Below are 20,093 nucleotides of genomic sequence, written 5' to 3'. Positions count from 1 at the left end.
CATTATCTATCTATCTATCTATCTATCTATCTATCTATCTGTCATTATCTTTCTATCTCTACCCATCTATCTCTATATCTCTATTTCTATCTATCTAGATGTATAGTCTGAATTTTTGTTATACATTATCTAATTTACATATCTTAAGCAATATTGCTGTAAATAATAACGACTACATTTCTAAAACTCCGTGGTTTAACCTGTCTCATTCCTTCTCTGTAATTATGGTTCAACCAGAACCACAGAGTTGGTTGGCACAATGCTTAGGTGTAATGCCATTTTATGTTTTTACCCTGTTCTAACAAGGCACATACATAATAAATGGTAGACAAAATGATGAATTCAACGAAAATATTAGCCTGATAATAATATGCAGATGTATTGATTAAAGGGACATTAAACACCTCAAGATATTAAAGGGACACTTTTTTTCTATCATGATTCAGATAGAGCATGCAATTTTAAGCAACTTTCTAATTTACTCCTATTATCAAATTCTTTTCATTCTCTTGGTATCTTTATTTGAAATGCAAGAATGTAAGTTTAGATGCCGGCCCATTTTTGGTGAACACACTGTTTTGTTCTTACTGATTGGTGGGTAAATTCACCTACCAATAAACAAGTGCTTTTCATGGTTCTGAACCAAAAAAATAGCTTAGATGCCTTCTTTTTCAAATAAAGAAAGCAAGAGAACAAAGAAAAATTGATAATAGGAGTAAATTAGAAAGTTGTTTAAAATTGCAGGCTCTATCTGAATCACGAAAGAAAAAAAATTGGGTTCAGTGTCCCTTTAATATAAATTGTTCAATTACATGTAGTAAAATAACTTTGCAATATACTTTCATTATTTATTTTATTCTCCTTTCCTGTAATTTAATTCTAAATATTGTGGGTTTTACAATTCATGTTAAACATAGAAGTGCAGACACAGCTGTAATCTACACAGTCATTGGTTGCATACTCTAGTAAGCCATTTATAACCCATCCTTATTGGCCTCAGAATATGGCGACACCCACTGCTTTATGGCCATTAACTTTACCCCTATTTTTACAATATTTAAACAACTAATATAATTTTAAAAAATACATGTACAGAATTATTCTCAGGCTAATCTTTGCTCTGAATTTATCATTCAAGCAATGATTTTAGTGTTTAATGTCCCTTTAAAATGATATTAATAATTTAAATATTAAAGAAATAAGGGTACAGTTTTAGCTTTCATAAAGTGATAGATGTCACAATGTTGTAACCTAGGTTTACAAGCATGTTATCTTATCCACGGGTAAGGTCAATAAGGGACAGTCATACATGAGTCAGTATAGTAACAAAAAGTATTTAACCCAAATCATATATACTGAGTACATTAATGGCGCTTTACTAATGAAACCATTTTTGGTTTAATGTTAGTGCACAATAACAACATACAACATCATGTTTTATTGCAGTGTCTGGGCAAGGTATATTGCATGACTGATATGTTTTACTGTAGTATAAGAGTATTATTGTGCTAGTAAATGTGCTTTATGTGCATTGTCAGTGTGGTCGGTCATGTGATTTTTGTAATAATATTGATGATGTCATGTGATTATTTATATGTTTATTAGATGGCGGCACAGTCTTTCACAAGGAGTTTCCCAAACCTGTTTCTCTCACCTCAGGTCTCAGCAGAAAACCTCAGAAGATAAAGCCAACAATAGTGCAATATATCTTAGCAAACAGCCTGCACTAAAAGGAACATACTCACAGGGTTACGTGAAGAAATGGAAGATTTTATGCAGAAAACACCGGAATCATTAATGACAGTAACTTCCAGCTTTAATAAAACGTTGAGCTTTTTATTGGCTTTTACTAAAGCTGGAAATTACTGTCATCAATGATTCAGATGTTTTCTGAATAAAATTTTCAGTAACCTTGTGAGTATGTTGCTTTTAGTGCAGAAGCGAGACAAGAAGGGCGCCTCTTAGTGTAGCCAATGGGGCACTGGGAATATGTAGGAAAAGAAAAACATAATTTATGCTTACCTGATAAATTCCTTTCTCCTGTAGTGTAGTCAGTCCACGGGTCATCATTACTTCTGGGATATTAACTCCTCCCCAACAGGAAGTGCAAGAGGATCACCCAAGCAGAGCTGCTATATAGCTCCTCCCCTCTACGTCACACCCAGTCATTCGACCGAGAACCAAACGAGAAAGGAGAAACTATAGGGTGCAGTGGTGACTGGAGTATAATTTAAAAATTTAGACCTGCCATAAAAAACAGGGCGGGCCGTGGACTGACTACACTACAGGAGAAAGGAATTTATCAGGTAAGCATAAATTATGTTTTCTCCTGTTAAGTGTGGTCAGTCCACGGGTCATCATTACTTGTGGGATACCAATACCAAAGCTAAAGTACACGGATGACGGGAGGGACAGGCAGGATCTTTATACGGAAGGAACCACTGCCTGAAGAACCTTTCTCCCAAAAACAGCCTCCGAAGAAGCAAAAGTGTCAAATTTGTAAAATTTGGAAAAAGTATGAAGAGAAGACCAAGTTGCAGCCTTGCAAATCTGTTCAACAGAGGCCTCATTCTTAAAGGCCCAAGTGGAAGCCACAGCTCTAGTAGAATGAGCTGTAATTCTTTCAGGAGGCTGCTGTCCAGCAGTCTCATAGGCTAAACGTATTATGCTACGAAGCCAAAAGGAGAGAGAGGTAGCAGAAGCTTTTTGACCTCTTCTCTGTCCAGAATAAACGACAAACAGGGAAGAAGTTTGGCGAAAATCTTTAGTTGCCTGTAAATAAAATTTCAGGGCACGGACTACATCCAGATTGTGTAGAAGTCGTTCCTTCTTTGAAGAAGGATTAGGACACAATGATGGAACAACAATCTCTTGATTGATATTCCTATTAGTGACTACCTTAGGTAAGAACCCAGGTTTAGTACGCAGAACTACCTTGTCTGAATGAAAAATCAGATAAGGAGAATCACAATGTAAGGCCGATAACTCAGAGACTCTTCGAGCCGAGGAAATGGCCATTAAAAACAGAACTTTCCAAGATAACAATTTGATATCAATGGAATGAAGGGGTTCAAACGGAACACCCTGTAAAACGTTAAGAACTAAATTTAAACTCCATGGTGGAGCAACAGTTTTAAACACCGGCTTAATCCTGGCCAAAGCCTGACAAAAAGCCTGAACGTCTGGAACTTCTGACAGACGTTTGTGTAAAAGAATGGACAGAGCTGAGATCTGTCCCTTTAAGGAACTAGCAGATAACCCATTTTCTAAACCTTCTTGTAGAAAAGACAATATCCTAGGAATCCTAACCTTACTCCATGAGTAACTCTTGGATTCGCACCAATGTAAGTATTTACGCCACATTTTAACAGGTTTCCTGGCCTGTATTAAGGTATCAATTACTGACTCCGAAAATCCACGCTTTGATAAAATCAAGTGTTCAATTTCCAAGCAGTCAGCTTCAGAGAAGTTAGATTTTGATGTTTGAAAGGACCCTGAATCAGAAGGTCCTGTCTCAGAGGCAGAGACCAAGGTGGACAGGATGACATGTCCACTAGATCTGCATACCAGGTCCTGCGTGGCCACGCAGGCGCTATTAGAATCACTGATGCTCTCTCCTGTTTGATCCTGGCAATCAATCGAGGAAGCATCGGGAAGGGTGGAAACACATAAGCCATCCCGAAGGTCCAAGGTGCTGTCAAAGCATCTACCAGGACCGCTCCCGGGTCTCTGGACCTGGACCCGTAACAAGGAAGCTTGGCGTTCTGGCGAGACGCCATGAGATCTATCTCTGGTTTGCCCCATCGTCGAAGTATTTGGGCAAAGACCTCCGGATGAAGTTCCCACTCCCCCGGATGAAAAGTCTGACGACTTAGGAAATCCGCCTCCCAGTTTTCCACTCCCGGAATGTGGATCGCTGACAGGTGGCAAGAGTGAGACTCTGCCCAGCGAATTATCTTTGATACTTCCATCATAGCTAGGGAGCTTCTTGTCCCTCCTTGATGGTTGATGTAAGCTACAGTCGTGATGTTGTCCGACTGAAACCTGATGAACCTCCGAGTTGTTAACTGAGGCCAAGCCAGAAGGGCATTGAGAACTGCTCTCAATTCCAGAATGTTTATTGGAAGGAGACTCTCCTCCTGAGTCCATGATCCCTGAGCCTTCAGGGAATTCCAGACAGCGCCCCAACCTAGTAGGCTGGCGTCTGTTGTTACAATTGTCCAATCTGGCCTGCTGAAGGGCATCCCCCTGGACAGATGTGGCCGAGAAAGCCACCATAGAAGAGAATTTCTGGTCTCTTGATCCAGATTCAGAGTAGGGGACAAATCTGAGTAATCCCCATTCCACTGACTTAGCATGCACAATTGCAGCGGTCTGAGATGTAGGCGTGCAAAGGGTACTATGTCCATTGCCGCTACCATTAAGCCGATTACCTCCATGCATTGAGCCACTGACGGGTGTTGAATGGAATGAAGGACACGGCAAGCATTTTGAAGCTTTGTTAACCTGTCTTCTGTCAGGTAAATCTTCATTTCTACAGAATCTATAAGAGTCCCCAAGAAGGGAACTCTTGTGAGTGGAAAGAGAGAACTCTTCTCTTCGTTCACCTTCCACCCATGCGACCTTAGAAATGCCAGTACTAACTCTGTATGAGACTTGGCAGTTTGAAAGCTTGACGCTTGTATCAGAATGTCGTCTAGGTACGGAGCCACCGAAATTCCTCGCGGTCTTAGTACCGCCAGAAGAGAGCCCAGAACCTTTGTGAAGATTCTTGGAGCCGTAGCCAATCCGAATGGAAGAGCTACAAACTGGTAATGCCTGTCTAGGAAGGCAAACCTTAGATACCGGTAATGATCCTTGTGAATCGGTATGTGAAGGTAAGCATCCTTTAAATCCACTGTGGTCATGTACTGACCCTTTTGGATCATGGGTAAGATTGTCCGAATAGTTTCCATTTTGAACGATGGAACTCTTAGGAATTTGTTTAGGATCTTTAAATCCAAGATTGGTCTGAAGGTTCCTTCTTTCTTGGGAACCACAAACAGATTTGAGTAAAACCCTTGTCCGTGTTCCGACCGCGGAACCGGGTGGATCACTCCCATTAGTAAAAGATCTTGTACACAGCGTAGAAACGCCTCTTTCTTTATCTGGTTTGTTGACAACCTTGAAAGATGAAATCTCCCTTTTGGGGGAGAGGTTTTGAAGTCCAGAAGATATCCCTGAGATATGATCTCTAACGCCCAGGGATCCTGGACATCTCTTGCCCAAGCCTGGGCGAAGAGAGAAAGTCTGCCCCCCACTAGATCCGTTCCCGGATCGGGGGCCCTCAATTCATGCTGTCTTAGGGGCAGCAGCAGGTTTTCTGGCCTGCTTGCCCTTGTTCCAGGACTGGTTAGGTTTCCAGCCTTGTCTGTAGCGAGCAACAGCTCCTTCCTGTTTTGGTGCAGAGGAAGTTGATGCTGCTCCTGCCTTGAAGTTACGAAAGGCACGAAAATTAGACTGTCTAGCCCTAGGTTTGGCTCTGTCTTGAGGCAGGGCATGGCCTTTACCTCCTGTAATGTCAGCGATAATTTCTTTCAAACCGGGCCCGAATAAGGTCTGCCCCTTGAAAGGTATGTTAAGTAATTTAGATTTAGAAGTAACATCAGCTGACCAGGATTTTAGCCACAGTGCTCTACGTGCTTGAATGGCGAATCCGGAATTCTTAGCCGTAAGTTTAGTTAAATGTACTACGGCGTCTGAAATAAATGAATTAGCTAGCTTAAGGGTTTTAATCTTGTTTGAAATCTCATCTATAGTTGCTGAGTCAAGAGTCTCTTCCAGAGACTCGGACCAAAATGCGGCCGCAGCCGTGACAGACGCAATACATGCAAGGGGTTGCAATATAAAACCTTGTTGAACAAACATTTTCTTAAGGTAACCCTCTAACTTTTTATCCATTGGATCTGAAAAGGCACAGCTATCCTCCACCGGGATAGTGGTACGCTTAGCCAGAGTAGAAACTGCTCCCTCCACCTTAGGGACCGTCTGCCATAAGTCCCGTGTGGTGGCGTCTATTGGAAACATTTTTCTAAATACAGGAGGGGGGGAAAAGGGTACACCGGGCCTATCCCACTCCTTAGTAATTATCTCTGTAAGCCTCTTAGGTATAGGAAATACGTCAGTACTCGCTGGTACCGCATAGTATCTATCCAGCCTACATAATTTCTCTGGGATTGCAACGGTGTTACAATCATTCAGAGCCGCTAATACCTCCCCTAGCAGTACACGGAGGTTTTCTAGCTTAAACTTAAAATTTGAAATTTCTGAATCCACTCTATTTGGATCAGATCCGTCACCTGCAAATTGAAGCTCTCCGTCCTCATGTTCTGCAAATTGTGACGCAGTATCTGACATGGCCCTATTATTATCAGTGCACTCTGTTCTCACCCCAGAGTGATCTCGCTTACCTCTAAGTTCTGGTAATTTAGACAAACTTCAGTCATAACATTAGCCATGTCCTGTAGGGTGATTTGTAATGGCCGCCCTGAAGTACTCGGCGTTACAATATCACGCACCTCCCGAGCGGGAGATGCAGGTACTGACACGTGAGGCAAGTTAGTCGGCATAACTTCCCCCTCGTTGTTTGGTGAATGATGTTCAACTTGTACAGATTGACTTTTATTTAAAGTAGCATCAATGCAATTAGTACATAAATTTCTATTGGGCTCCACCTTGGCTTTTGCACATATAGCACAGAGATATTCCTCTGAGTCAGACATGTTTAACAAACTAGCAATTAGACTAGCAAGCTTGGAAATACTTTTCAACTCAGTTTACAAGTAATATGCAAAACGTACTGTGCCTTTAAGAAGCACAGAAAAAAACTATGACAGTTGAAAAACAATGAACCGGAGAAGTTATAAAAACCAAATTTTTCCCAGTAAAGGCATAAATTTAGCAAAGGATTGCCCCCATTAGCAATGGATAACTAACCCTTAATAGCAGAAAAAAATGTACAAAATATAAACGTTTTTTATCACAGTCAAAGCACAATCTCACAGGTCTGCTGTGAGTGATTACCTCCCTCAAAATAAGTTTTGAAGACCCTTGAGCTCTGTAGAGACGATCCGGATCATGCAGGGAGAGAAAACAGACTTGTGACTGAATTTCTGATGCGTAGCAAAAGCGCCACAATAGGCCCCTCCCCCTCACACACAACAGTGAGGGAAGTTCAGTGAAACTGTCTTAAATTTAAAATAAACGACAGCCAAGTGGAAAAACAGTGCCCAAAACAATTTTTCACCAAGTACCTCAGATAATTAAACGATTTAACATACCAGCAAACGTTTAAAATCTAATAATATGAAATGTTATTAAAAAGCCTGCTGCTAGTCGTTCCCACTGCAAGATAGGCTAAAAGTTATATGCATACAGTATTGTCCCAGTGAAGTGCCATTCCCCAGAATACTGAAGTGTAAACATATATATACATAACAGCCTGATACCAGTTGCTACTACTGCATTTAAGGCTGAACTTACATTATATCGGTATTGGCAGTATTTTCTTAGTCAATTCCATTCCTCAGAAAATAATATACTGCAACATACCTCTTTGCAGGTGAACCTGCCCGCTGTCCCCTGATCTGAAGTTTACCTCACTCCTCAGAATGGCCGAGAACAGCAAAATGAATCTTAGCTACGCCGACTAAGATCATACAAAAACTCAGGTAGATTCTTCTTCAAATTCTACCTGAGAAGGAACAACACACTCCGGTGCTGTTTTAAAATAACAAACTTTTGATTGAAGATATAAGTATAATCACCACAGTCCTCTCACACATCCTATCTATTAGTTGGGTGCAAGAGAATGACTGGGTGTGACGTAGAGGGGAGGAGCTATATAGCAGCTCTGCTTGGGTGATCCTCTTGCACTTCCTGTTGGGGAGGAGTTAATATCCCAGAAGTAATGATGACCCGTGGACTGACTACACTTAACAGGAGAAAATGGATATCTAGATTGTAAGTTCCCACAGGAATAGGGCCCTCAGATCCCCCTGTATTTGTCTGTAAAATGTTGTCTTTTATTGTATTGTTACTCCGTTGTACTTTTATCCTTATACCCATGGGCAGCGCTGCGGAATCTGTTGGCGCTTTATAAATAAAGAATAATAATAATTCTCACAATATCCAAAGGCAAAGATAATGCCTAGGTAAGCAAGCTGAGAATTCTCAGTGTCCCAGCACACTGTGCACAAACGAAGGCTGCTCCTTTCGATACCCAATCAGGACGCATCTAGAAATAAACACATAGAAAAAAGGGCACCTCCTAGTTCAGATAAACGAGATAGATGGAACCCAAATGAAGCCCAATAATAAAATGGCTACTCACAATCTGGGAACCACCTGACAGTGCTATTAAGTGTATCTGCTTTTAACTTATGCTTCGATTTTGTGTAATTTGTTTTTAAAATACATTATTTATACATTATTCAAGCACCTTTTAGAGTCTTTTTTATCTGCTTTTCTAAAGTCTGGGTACACAGATGACTGTGTTGTGGATTTACCAGTGTGCTGGATGATTAGTGAGCTGGACCACTACAATAGCCCAGTAGGTGTTACTAGCACTGTCAGGTGATTCCCAGATTGTGAGTACCCATTTTATTATTGGGCGACATTTGGGTTCCATCTATCTCGTTTATAATAAATTTAGCTATATAATATTTCTATTTCTTTATCCCAGGTTCAAGAGCATCTCCCTTTCTCTACTGACTATAACAGAAGACTCAGCACATAAACCAAGTGGGCCATTTAAAGGTGTGTAAAGTTTCTGTCAATTGTCAGTGATGGATAATAACACAAAAGGAACATTTAAACAGACAGAAAAATATTATAAGTACAGGTAGCCCTCAGTTTACGCCGGGGTTAGGTTCCAGAAGGAATGGTTGTAAATCGAAACCGTTGTAAATTGAAACCCAGTTTATAATGTAAGTCAATGGGAAGTGAGGGAGATAGGTTCCAGGCCCATCTCAAAATTGTCATAAGTAACACCTAATACATCATTTTTAAAGCTTTGAAATGAAGACTTTAAATGCTAGACAGCATTATAAACCTAATAAAATAATCACACAACACAGAATATATAACTAAACTAAGTTAAATGAACAAAAACATTTGCTAAACAGCATTATAAACCTAATAAAATAATCACACAACACAGACTTCACTTGCATTTTTCTGCAAACAGTTCTTTCTATGCATTCCAATCTGGACTGAGTTATTGACAGGAAGATCTTGTTCCTTTGAAATCTGCTCAATAGCTCAGGTCTGGGTAAACTGATTAATTTCAGCTTGCTTGGCTTCGCTGCAACACAAGCGGACAGCTCCACCTAGTAGCTATTTTAATAAATGCACTGCTTCTCAATGCTTTTCAATAGCAGTCACATGACTGGACAAAAAGGTTGTTATTCTGAAACGGTGTAAATTGAACCGTTGTAAAATGAGGGCCACCTGTATTTGCAAAATACAATTATCAAATTATTAAGAGTTTTATTAACAAATAAAGAGATATACAAATATATCAAGTATTGTTTTGGTAATCTCCTCTAGCAATTATCAAGTAACTACTTGCTGTGATAACAATATTTAATTAACCCCTTGGTAGCCAGAAAGGGCTAAGGCATCTTGCGGAAGACAGGAGGTTAATAAAAATGACAGCACACGGTTGTTAAAATGATGTAAAGACGTTCTCAGGTTCTGCTTGGCTGGCTGGACTCGAGTAAAATTCTCCTGTAAATGCAGTAAACCGGTATTCTTGTTCTTGTTTCCTACGGAGTAATTCAGCTTGAAGCAATGCGGCCTGTAATTATTCCACACAAACAATAGTTTAGTATTCTTTTCATGAATAATCCTGTTTTAATAAAGAATAAATGACTAAGGGCTAGATTACGAGTGGAGTGCTATTTAGCGATATAAGTAAACTTTCTGCGAGCATCGTGCTGCGCTAGTATTACCAGTTGAAAGTAAAAAGTTATAGCTCTCGCACTAACCTGATGCGTGCAAATAGCCAAACTTACACCTAGATTACGAGTTTTGCGTTAGCGGCTATGCGGGGCTAACGAGCAGTTTATGTTCACCGCTCACTTGCAGACAGCGCTGGTATTACGGGTTTTTACAAACCCCGCGTTAACCGCAAAAAAGTGAGCGTAGAGCAAAATTTAGCTCCACATCTCACCTCAATACCAGCGCTGCTTACGTTAGCGGTGAGCTGGCTAAATGTGCTTGTGCACGATTTCCCCATAGGAATCAATGGGGGAAAGCCGGCTGGAAAAAAACCTAACACCTGCAAAAAAGCAGCGTAAAGATCTTAACGCAGCCCCATTGATTCCTATGGGGAAAATACATTTATGTCTACACCTAACACCCTAACATGAACCCCGAGTCTAAAAACCCCTAATCTTACACTTATTAACCCCTAATCTGCCGCCCCCAACATAGCTGACACCTGCATTATATTATTAATCCCTAATCTGCCGCTCCAGACACCACCGCCACCTACATTACACTTATGAACCCCTAATCTGCTGCCCCCAACATCGCCGCCACCTACATTATAGTTATTAACCCCTAATCTGCCACCCCCATTATATTATTAACCCCTAATCTGCTGCTCCGGACATCGCCGCCACCTACATTACACTTATGAACCCCTAATCTGCTGCCCCAACATCGCTGACACCTAAATTATACTTATTAACCTCTAATCTGCTGCCCTCAACATCGCCGCCACCTACATTATAGTAATTAACCCCTAATCTGCCACCCCCAATGTCGCTGCCACTATATTAAAGTTATTAACCCCTAAACCCTAACACCCCCTAATTTAAATAAAATTTAAATAAATCTTAATAAATATTCCTATAATTTAAAAAATTATTCCTATTTAAAACTAAATACTTACCTATAAAATAAACCTTAAGCTAGCTACAATATAACTAATAGTTATATTAATACAACCCCCCCACTAAATTACAGAAAATAATAAACAAATTACAAGATTTTTAAACTAATTACACCTAATCTAATCCCCCTAAAAAAATAAAAAAGCCCTCCCAAAATAAAAAAAGCCCTACCCTACACTAAATTACAAATAGCCCTTAAAAGGGCCTTTTGCGGGCTATTGTCCCAAAGTAATCAGCTCTTTTACCTGAAAAAAAAATTACAATCCCCCCCAACATTAAAACCCACCACCCACACAACCAACCCTACTCTAAAACCCACCCAATCCCCCCTTAAAAAAATCCAAGATGGCGTCCCTTCAATTTTGAATTGCTGATAGAATTCTCGGAATTAAGGTAGAAAAAATCCTATTGGCTGATGCAATCAGCCAATAGGATTGAACTGGCATTCTATTGGCTGATTGGAACAGCCAATAGAATGCCAGCTCAATCCTATTGGCTGATTAGATCCTTCTCCCGGATTCGTTGAGGACTTCGGCCCGGTTGGGTGAAGATGTCTCCCGGTAAGGTGATCTTCAAGGGGTTAGTGTTAGTTTTTTTTAAGGGTGGATTGGGTGGGTTTTAGAGTAGGGTTGGTTGTGTGGGTGGTGGGTTTTAATGTTGGGGGGGTAATTGTAATTTTTTTTTCAGGTAAAAGAGCTGATTACTTTGGGGCAATGCCCCGCAAAAGGCCCTTTTAAGGGCTATTTGTGATTTAGTGTAGGGTAGGGCTTTTTTTATTTTGGGGGGCTTTTTTATTTTGTTAGGGGGATCAGATTAGGTGTAATTAGTTTAAAAATCTTGTAATTTGTTTATTATTTTCCGTAATTTAGTGTTTGTTTTTTTGTACTTTAGATCATTTTATTTAATTGTAATTAATTGTATTGTAGTGTAGTGTTAGGTGTAATTGTAACTTAGGTTAGGTTTTATTTTACAGGTAAATTTGTCTTTATTTTAACTAGGTAGTTATTAAATAGTTAATAACTATTTAGTAACTATTGTACCTAGTTAAAATAAATACAAAGTTGCCTGTGAAATAAAAATAAACCCTAAGCTAGCTACAATGTAATTATTAGTTATATTGTAGCTAGCTTAGGGTTTATTTTATAGGTAAGTATTTAGTTTTAAATAGGAATTATTTAGTTAATTGTAGTAATTTTATTTAAATTTATTTAAATTATATTTAAGTTAGGTGGGGTTAGGGTTAGACTTAGGTTTAGGGGTTAATAACTTTATTATAGTGGCGGAGACGTTGGGGGCGGCAGATTAGGGGTTAATAAATGTAGGTAGGTGGTGGCGATGTTAGGGCCGGCAGTGTTTGCGATTCGGGAGTGCAGAGAGGTTTAGGGGTTCATTTATTTATTATAGTGGCGGCGATGTCCGATTTGGCAGATTAGGGGTTAAAATATTTATTTTAGTGTTTGCGATGTGGGAGGGCCTCGGTTTAGGGGTTAATAGGTAGTTTATGGGTGTTAGTGTACTTTTTAGCACGTTAGTTAAGAGTTTTATGCTACGACGTTGTAGTGTAAAACTTTTAACTACTGACTTTAAAATGCGGTACCAGGCTTGACAGGAGAGGGTGTACCGCTCAATTTTTGGAAGACTCGTAATACTGGCGCTATGCAAGTCCCATTGAAAATATAGGATACGCAATTGACGTAAGTGGATTTGCGGTATTTCCGAGTCTGGCCAAAAAAGTGAACGGTACACCTGTACCTGCAAGACTCGTAATAACAGCGGGCGTTAAAAAGCAGCGTTGGGACCGGCCAACGCTGCTTTTTAAGCCTAACGCAAGACTCGTAATCTAGCCGTTAGAATATCGCAAACGCGATAACCTATTCGCCCATAGAAGTCCATGGATCAAAAAGTAGAAAAAAACACCTTACTTGCGCGCAAATCCAACATGAAAAACAAAATTTATGCTTATCTGATAAATTATTTTCTTTCCTGGCATGGAGAGTCCACAAATACATTCAATTACTAGTGGAAATTCAACTCCTGGCCACCAGGTGGAGGCAAAGAACACTCCAGCAGAGCTGTTAAGTATAACTCCCACTTCCCATAAACCCCCCGTCATTCAGCCGAAGGAATATCAAAAGAGAAGATGACAAGTTTATAGAGGTGCTTGAGTATCAGGAACTGGTGATTATATGTTAGGTGGAACACAACTGCAGAATGAATAATAATATGTATGTTACACAGGACTGTCTGAAACCTCTATTTCTGAAAAGGTTTCCTTCAGTCATGTGAGTAAGTTTAATATAACAAGCATTGATAACTTATTCAGCAGAAAGTGAATAAGAAAATAATATACTGTTAAGATCAGGCTTAGATAATAACAGGTGAACTGTGGACAAGATAAAGATTCAGTCAGGCAGCATTGGAGTAACAGGACAAGACAAGAAGTTGCGGTTAATGTTTATAGTTTTGAGATTAAACTTCTTATCTTAATACAAGACACAGTACATACGATATGAGGTATGATGTTTAGCAGTAATTTGTACCTTGGTAATGCAGACAGGCAGGAGAGCAAGCACGGTTACCTTCGTAGGTGATTCAGAGTAGTTAGACTGAGACCGGAGCAGACCCGGAAGTGACGTCACGCTGTGTAGCGTAATCGGAGAAACACAGTGACAGGCTGAATGAACACTGAAGGTATGAGCTGCGGTAAAAAGAAAGCAGCGAGAGGCAAATGAAAAAATGCAATAGGTACTTTACCCCACAACAGAGAGAGAGAGACTGTGAATGTAATTCCAAGGTAGAAGTTGCTGTTTAGGATAAGGCTCAGAACTCCGGATAATAAGGTAGAGAAGCAAAAGCTGAGCAGGCAGGTAAACCTCTCTGTAGCGAAGATCATCAATACTGAGCAAGGTGTAACAGGTGAGCGGCACACTTAAAGAAAGAGGAACAAATCAGAAAGTAGTGGGTGTAGCTAGGAGAAAAATGGGTTGAACCAGGCAGAACCTGACAGAACCCCCTCCTCAAGGACGCTGTTCCACAGCGGATGGACGAGGCCGATCAGGGTGGCGACGATGAAACAAGGAGAGAAGTTTAGGCGTGTTGAGATTGGAGAGAGGCTCCCATGAATCCTCATCACTTGAATAGTTTTTCCACCTGACCAAGTACTGCAGAACACCCCTGGAGATCCTGGAGTCCAAAATGGATTCAACTTCATACTCATCATCAGGAAGAGGAAGGCTTGTAGGTGGCAGAAGAATTTGTGCATCTCTTGCAGGTGTATATGGTTTTAATAAAGATACGTGAAACGTAGGATGAATCTTAAGAGTACTAGGTAGACGTAGCTTGACAGCATTGGTATTGATAACACTTTGGACAGGGAAGGGTCCAATGAAGAGACTGGCCATCTTCTTAGAAGGAACTTGTAATCTCAAGTTCTTAGTAGAAAGCCAGACTAAATCTCCTGCGGAGTATTCAGGTGGCTTCCTTCTCCTGAGGTCATAATAATGTTTCTGGTTCTGTTGGGCCGAACGAATGTTCTCCTGGATGACATTGAAATTCTCCTGCAGAGAATTATGGAGCTGATCCAGCGGTGGTGAATCCGAAGAAGCAAAGGAGGAGAAGGTCAGGGTAGGATGGTAGGCATAGTTTGCGAAGAAGGGTGTCATTTTAGTAGATGCATTGGTCAAGTTATTGTAGGCGAATTCGGCCATGGAAAGGTAATTCATCCAATCGTTCTGTTGATAGGAACAATAACATCTGAGAAAATGTTCGAGCCACTGGTTTAACCTCTCTGACTGCCCATTAGTTTGGGGATGAAAAGCTGTTGTAAAACGATGTTCCATATTAATCAAGGCACATAACTTACTCCAAAATTTTGAGGTGAATTGTGTACCCCTATCTGTCGTCAGGATAGAAGGTATCCCATGCAACTTGATAATGTGGTCAATGAATAGGGTGGCAGTTTCAGAAGAAGTGGGAAGTTTATGGAAAGGGATAAAATGAGCCATTTTAGTGAATAAATCAATGACCACAAGGATAGTTGTTTGATTTTTTGATGGTGGTAAATCTACAATAAAATCCATGGAAACATGGTGCCAAGGCTTTTTAGGGACTGGAATAGGCATGAGCAAGCCAAAAGGTGGTCTTCTTTCTGGCTTGCAAGTGACACAAGTCCTACAGCTGGCAATATGATCAGAAATTGTGGATTTCATGTGTGGCCACCAATAAGTACGTGAAACAAGTTCCAAGGTACGTTGAAGACCTGGGTGACCAGCTAATGGAATATCATGACAGGTCTGTATAATTTGTTTTCTCAAGGAGGGTGGTATGAAGATTTTTTTTTCATAGTAGTAAATGCCATGCATTTTGGTTAAAGTTGGTTCAGGTGGGTTAGAATGTTCCTTGCAGTATTTGCGGAGGTCAGTCAAGATTGTCGAAGTGAACCCAATGAAGCATTGAGGAGAAACAATGTCTTTTCTGATAGGAATGTGAGTCAGTCGTTCTGGTATCCGGGATAAAGCGTCAGCTTTGAGGTTTTTATTGGCAGGTCTGTAAATGATAACAAAATTGAAACGGTCAAAGTACAGACTCCAACGAACCTGTCTGGCAGATAAGGTTTTATTAGATTGCAAGTACTGGAGGTTCTTATGGTCTGTGTAGATATTAATTGGTAGAGTGGTGCCTTCAAGGAGGTGTCTCCAGTGTTCAAGGGATCGTCGAATGGCCAATAATTCCTTATCCCCTATAGCATAATTTTGTTCAGCAGGGGACATTAATTTAGAGAAATAGGAAATTGGATGGAGAGGATCAGATAGAGATTTTTGTTGTGAGAGGACTGCTCCAATGGCGAAATCGGAAGAATCAACTTCTAAAGTATATTGATGTGAAGGATTGGGAAATTGAAGGATTGGTGCAGAGGTAAATCTGGATTTCAAATAACGGAAGGCATTAGCAGCATCTGAACCCCATGAGAAAGGTGTAGTAGAACCTGTTAAAACGGTGAGTGGTTTTACTATTTTGGAAAATCCCTTGATAAATTTTCTATAATAATTTGAAAAACCAAGGAACCGTTGTAGGTCTTTTTTAGTCTTTGGTTCTGGCCAATCCAAAACAGCCTCAACCTTTTCTTTCTGCATCTGGATTCCTGAGGGAGAGATATCATATCCTAGAAAGGATACCTGTGTTGTGTGAAATTTGCATTTTTCCAATTTGGCATACAATTTATAAGCTCTCAGTCGTGCTAGAACTTGGCGGACATGCCTGATGTGTTCCTGCTGAGTTCTGGAATAAATGAGTATATCATCCAGATATATGACAATGCATACATCTAGGAGGTCTCTGAATACATCATTAATGAAGTATTGGAAGGTGGCTGGGGCATTGCAGAGACCAAAAGGCATTACAAGGTACTCGAATAAGCCATATCTGGTCCTGAATGCCGTCAGCCATTCATGACCCTCTTTGATCCTGACAAGGTTGTATGCGCCTCTTAAGTCAAGTTTGGTAAAAATAGTAGCATCAGATAGCCTCTCAATCATCTCTGGTATTAGGGGCAAAGGATAACGATTCTTAACCGTGCATTTATTTAGTTCACGATAGTCTATGATGGGTCTGAGGCTGGAATCCTTGTTACGAACAAAGAAAAACCCCGCCCCTGCAGGAGAAGTTGATGGCCTAATGAAGCCTTTCTTTAAGTTGTCGTCAAGATACACTTTAAGATGTTCCAGTTCAGGATTACTTAGTGGGTAGAGATGTCCAATGGGTATGCGGGCTCCAGGGAGGAGATCGATAGGGCAATCATATGCCCTGTGAGGTGGCAGGTTCTCTGCCTCAGTCTTACTAAATACATCATTAAATTCCAAATATTCAGAGGGTAAGCCCTCAGTATCAGTATTAGTGTGTAAAAAAACAGGGTTAGGAAAACATGTTTCTTTGCAATAAGTGGAACAAAACTTTATTTGAAAAGGGTGCCAAACAATAGTGGGATTATGAAGTTGTAGCCACTTCATCCCCAGAACCAAACTAAAATGGGGAGAGGGAAGGACATCGAAAGAGAGTAATTCGTAATGTCCTGAAATATTAAGCATGAGTGGTACAGTCTCATGAGTTATAGGTCCAGAGAACATGAGTGATCCATCTATGACTCTGATAGGTATGGGAGTAGTTTTCTTTATTAAAGGGATATTTTCCCTAATGCAATAGGCCCGATCCATGTAGTTCCCTGAAGCGCCAGAGTCGACAATGGCATCACTGATCCTCAGTTGACTTTGCTCCAACTGTAGGGAGACAGATAAAGTACAGTAAGGAGAATGTTCTGGGGAAGGTAGAGATGTATAAAGGTAAGTGGACTTACATTTCTTGTTCTTCAAAAGTAGAGGACAGTCCTGAACAGCGTGACTTGGGCTAGCGCAGTACAGGCATAGATTCTTTAAACGTCTCCGTTGTTTCTCCTCTTGAGAGAGGGGACCTCTGATAAAGCCAATCTCCATGGGTTCCACAGAGGGTTTAATAGAAGAAACACTGCTTTGGGCTGAAGAGCCAGATGAGGGTTTAGGTTTTGCGTCTGTTGCAAACTTTTCAGCCTTCCTTTCACGTAGACGACGGTCTATCTGAATTGCTGTTTTCATGAAAGCCTCCAAAGTTGTTGGTAATTCAATTCTGGCGAATTCATCTTTTAAAGACTCTGAAAGTCCCAACCGGAATTGATTACGCAGGGCGACAGGGGTCCAGAGAGCATCCGTGGCGAACTGTTTGAAATCATTGATATAGTCCTCGACAGGTCTCTTTCCTTGTTTTAAACTCCTTAAACTCATCTCAGCAGTAAGCTGAATATCTGTGTCCTGAAACAATTCATCCATACTTGTGAAAAAGTCTACAAGGGATCCGAGTATAGGATCCTGGTTCTCTATGAATTTATCAGCCCAATTTCTAGGATCCCCTCTGAGAAATGAGATTGTAGTGAGGACTTTCACTCTCTCAGTGGGGTAAGTCCTGGGTTTCATTGAAAAAAATAAAAGGCAGGCGTTTTTAAATTGTCTATATGCCTTTCTGTTACCACAGAATAGATCTGGGAGAGAGACTTGAGGTTCAATAACAGTTTCAGTCTGATTCCCCTTTAAAGAGATAGACTCTGTAATTATTTTTCTCAGAGCAGCATTCTCAATTTGTAAATCATGCAGGCCTTGTGCCAGTTGATCTACCTTTTGATTGAGGTTATATACAATTTGATGTATGTCTGCTGGTTCCATTTTTTAGGGCTCAGTATTATATCAGGAACTGGTGATTATATGTTAGGTGGAACACAACTGCAGAATGAATAATAATATGTATGTTACACAGGACTGTCTGAAACCTCTATTTCTGAAAAGGTTTCCTTCAGTCATGTGAGTAAGTTTAATATAACAAGCATTGATAACTTATTCAGCAGAAAGTGAATAAGAAAATAATATACTGTTAAGATCAGGCTTAGATAATAACAGGTGAACTGTGGACAAGATAAAGATTCAGTCAGGCAGCATTGGAGTAACAGGACAAGACAAGAAGTTGCGGTTAATGTTTATAGTTTTGAGATTAAACTTCTTATCTTAATACAAGACACAGTACATACGATATGAGGTATGATGTTTAGCAGTAATTTGTACCTTGGTAATGCAGACAGGCAGGAGAGCAAGCACGGTTACCTTCGTAGGTGATTCAGAGTAGTTAGACTGAGACCGGAGCAGACCCGGAAGTGACGTCACGCTGTGTAGCGTAATCGGAGAAACACAGTGACAGGCTGAATGAACACTGAAGGTATGAGTTGCGGTAAAAAGAAAGCAGCGAGAGGCAAATGAAAAAATGCAATAGGTACTTTACCCCACAACAGAGAGAGAGAGACTGTGAATGTAATTCCAAGGTAGAAGTTGCTGTTTAGGATAAGGCTCAGAACTCCGGATAATAAGGTAGAGAAGCAAAAGCTGAGCAGGCAGGTAAACCTCTCTGTAGCGAAGATCATCAATACTGAGCAAGGTGTAACAGGTGAGCGGCACACTTAAAGAAAGAGGAACAAATCAGAAAGTAGTGGGTGTAGCTAGGAGAAAAATGGGTTGAACCAGGCAGAACCTGACATTGAGGTTTTGAAAAATATACAAAAAGCCGTCTTAAAATTAAATCAAGGGCGGGTCGTGGACTCTCCATGCCAGGAAAGAAAATAATTTATCAGGTAAGCATACATTTTGTTTTCTTTCCAATGGCATGGAGAGTCCACAAATCCATTAAATAACTAGTGGAAACCAATACCCAGGCTAGAGGACACAGAATGTAAGAGAGGGAGAACAAGAAAGGCAGACCTAAACAGAAGACACCACCGCTTGAAGAACTTTCTTCCCAAAAGAAACCTCAGCTGGGGAAAAATCATCAAATTTGAAAAACTTGAAAAAGGTATGCAACGCGGACCAAGTGGCCGCCTTGCAGGTCTGTTCCACAGAAGACTATTCATAAAGGCCCAAGAAGAGACAGCCCTAGTGGAAAGAGCCATAATTCTCTCAGGAGTCTATTGTCCAGCTGTCTCCTAAACCAACCGAATAACACTTCTCAAGTAGAAGAAGTAGCCTTCAGACCCTAACGTATACTAGAGAATACAACAAAAAGGCAGGCTATTGAAAATCTCCATTAGCTTGCAGATAGAATTTTAGAGCATGCACAACAACCAGGTTAAGGTAAGACGTTTCTTCTGAAAGAAAGGATTAGAACAGAGCGAAAGAACGACAATTTCCTAATTGATATTGTGGTCCAACACCTCATTAGGAAGAAAACACAATTTGGTACTAAGGACCTCTCTATCCGCATCAAAATAAGGTAATACTGCAGAGCCGAAAGCTCTGATACTCTAAGAGCAGAAGAAAAAAGTGAGAGGAAACAAAAAAAACTGAGTGCATAAGCTCAAATGGAGCCTGCTGCAGAACTCTAAAACAATATTAAAGGTTCCATGGAGGAGCAACCTAATGAAACACATTAGAACCAAGGCCAAAACAAGGGATTTAACTTCTGGCAAATCTGCCAGATGTGCAAGCAAAAGGTCGACAAGGCAGAAATCTGAACCATTTAGGGTACAAACCATTCTCCAGGTCCTCCTGAAGAAAGGACAAAATGTGAGGAACCCTCACCTGAACTCAAAGA

At 40.5% G+C, this 20,093-nt stretch overlaps 1 protein-coding gene across 1 annotated transcript in view; it reads right to left on the bottom strand.

The window, feature by feature from the left end:
* Positions 1-9,508: 9,508 nt before the first annotated feature.
* The window catches only part of LRRC27 (leucine rich repeat containing 27), a 106,929-nt gene continuing 96,344 nt past the window's right edge, over positions 9,509-20,093 (bottom strand). The window contains exon 11 of the mRNA XM_053692593.1: positions 9,509-9,838. Coding sequence (XP_053548568.1) covers positions 9,707-9,838 — 132 coding nt within the window. The 3' untranslated portion in view covers positions 9,509-9,706. The remainder of the gene's footprint in view (positions 9,839-20,093) is intronic.

The sequence above is a fragment of the Bombina bombina genome, chromosome 9, assembly GCF_027579735.1.
Source record: "Bombina bombina isolate aBomBom1 chromosome 9, aBomBom1.pri, whole genome shotgun sequence".
NCBI classification, from domain to species: domain Eukaryota; kingdom Metazoa; phylum Chordata; class Amphibia; order Anura; family Bombinatoridae; genus Bombina; species Bombina bombina.
This window is presented reverse-complemented; position numbering and strand designations above follow the sequence as displayed.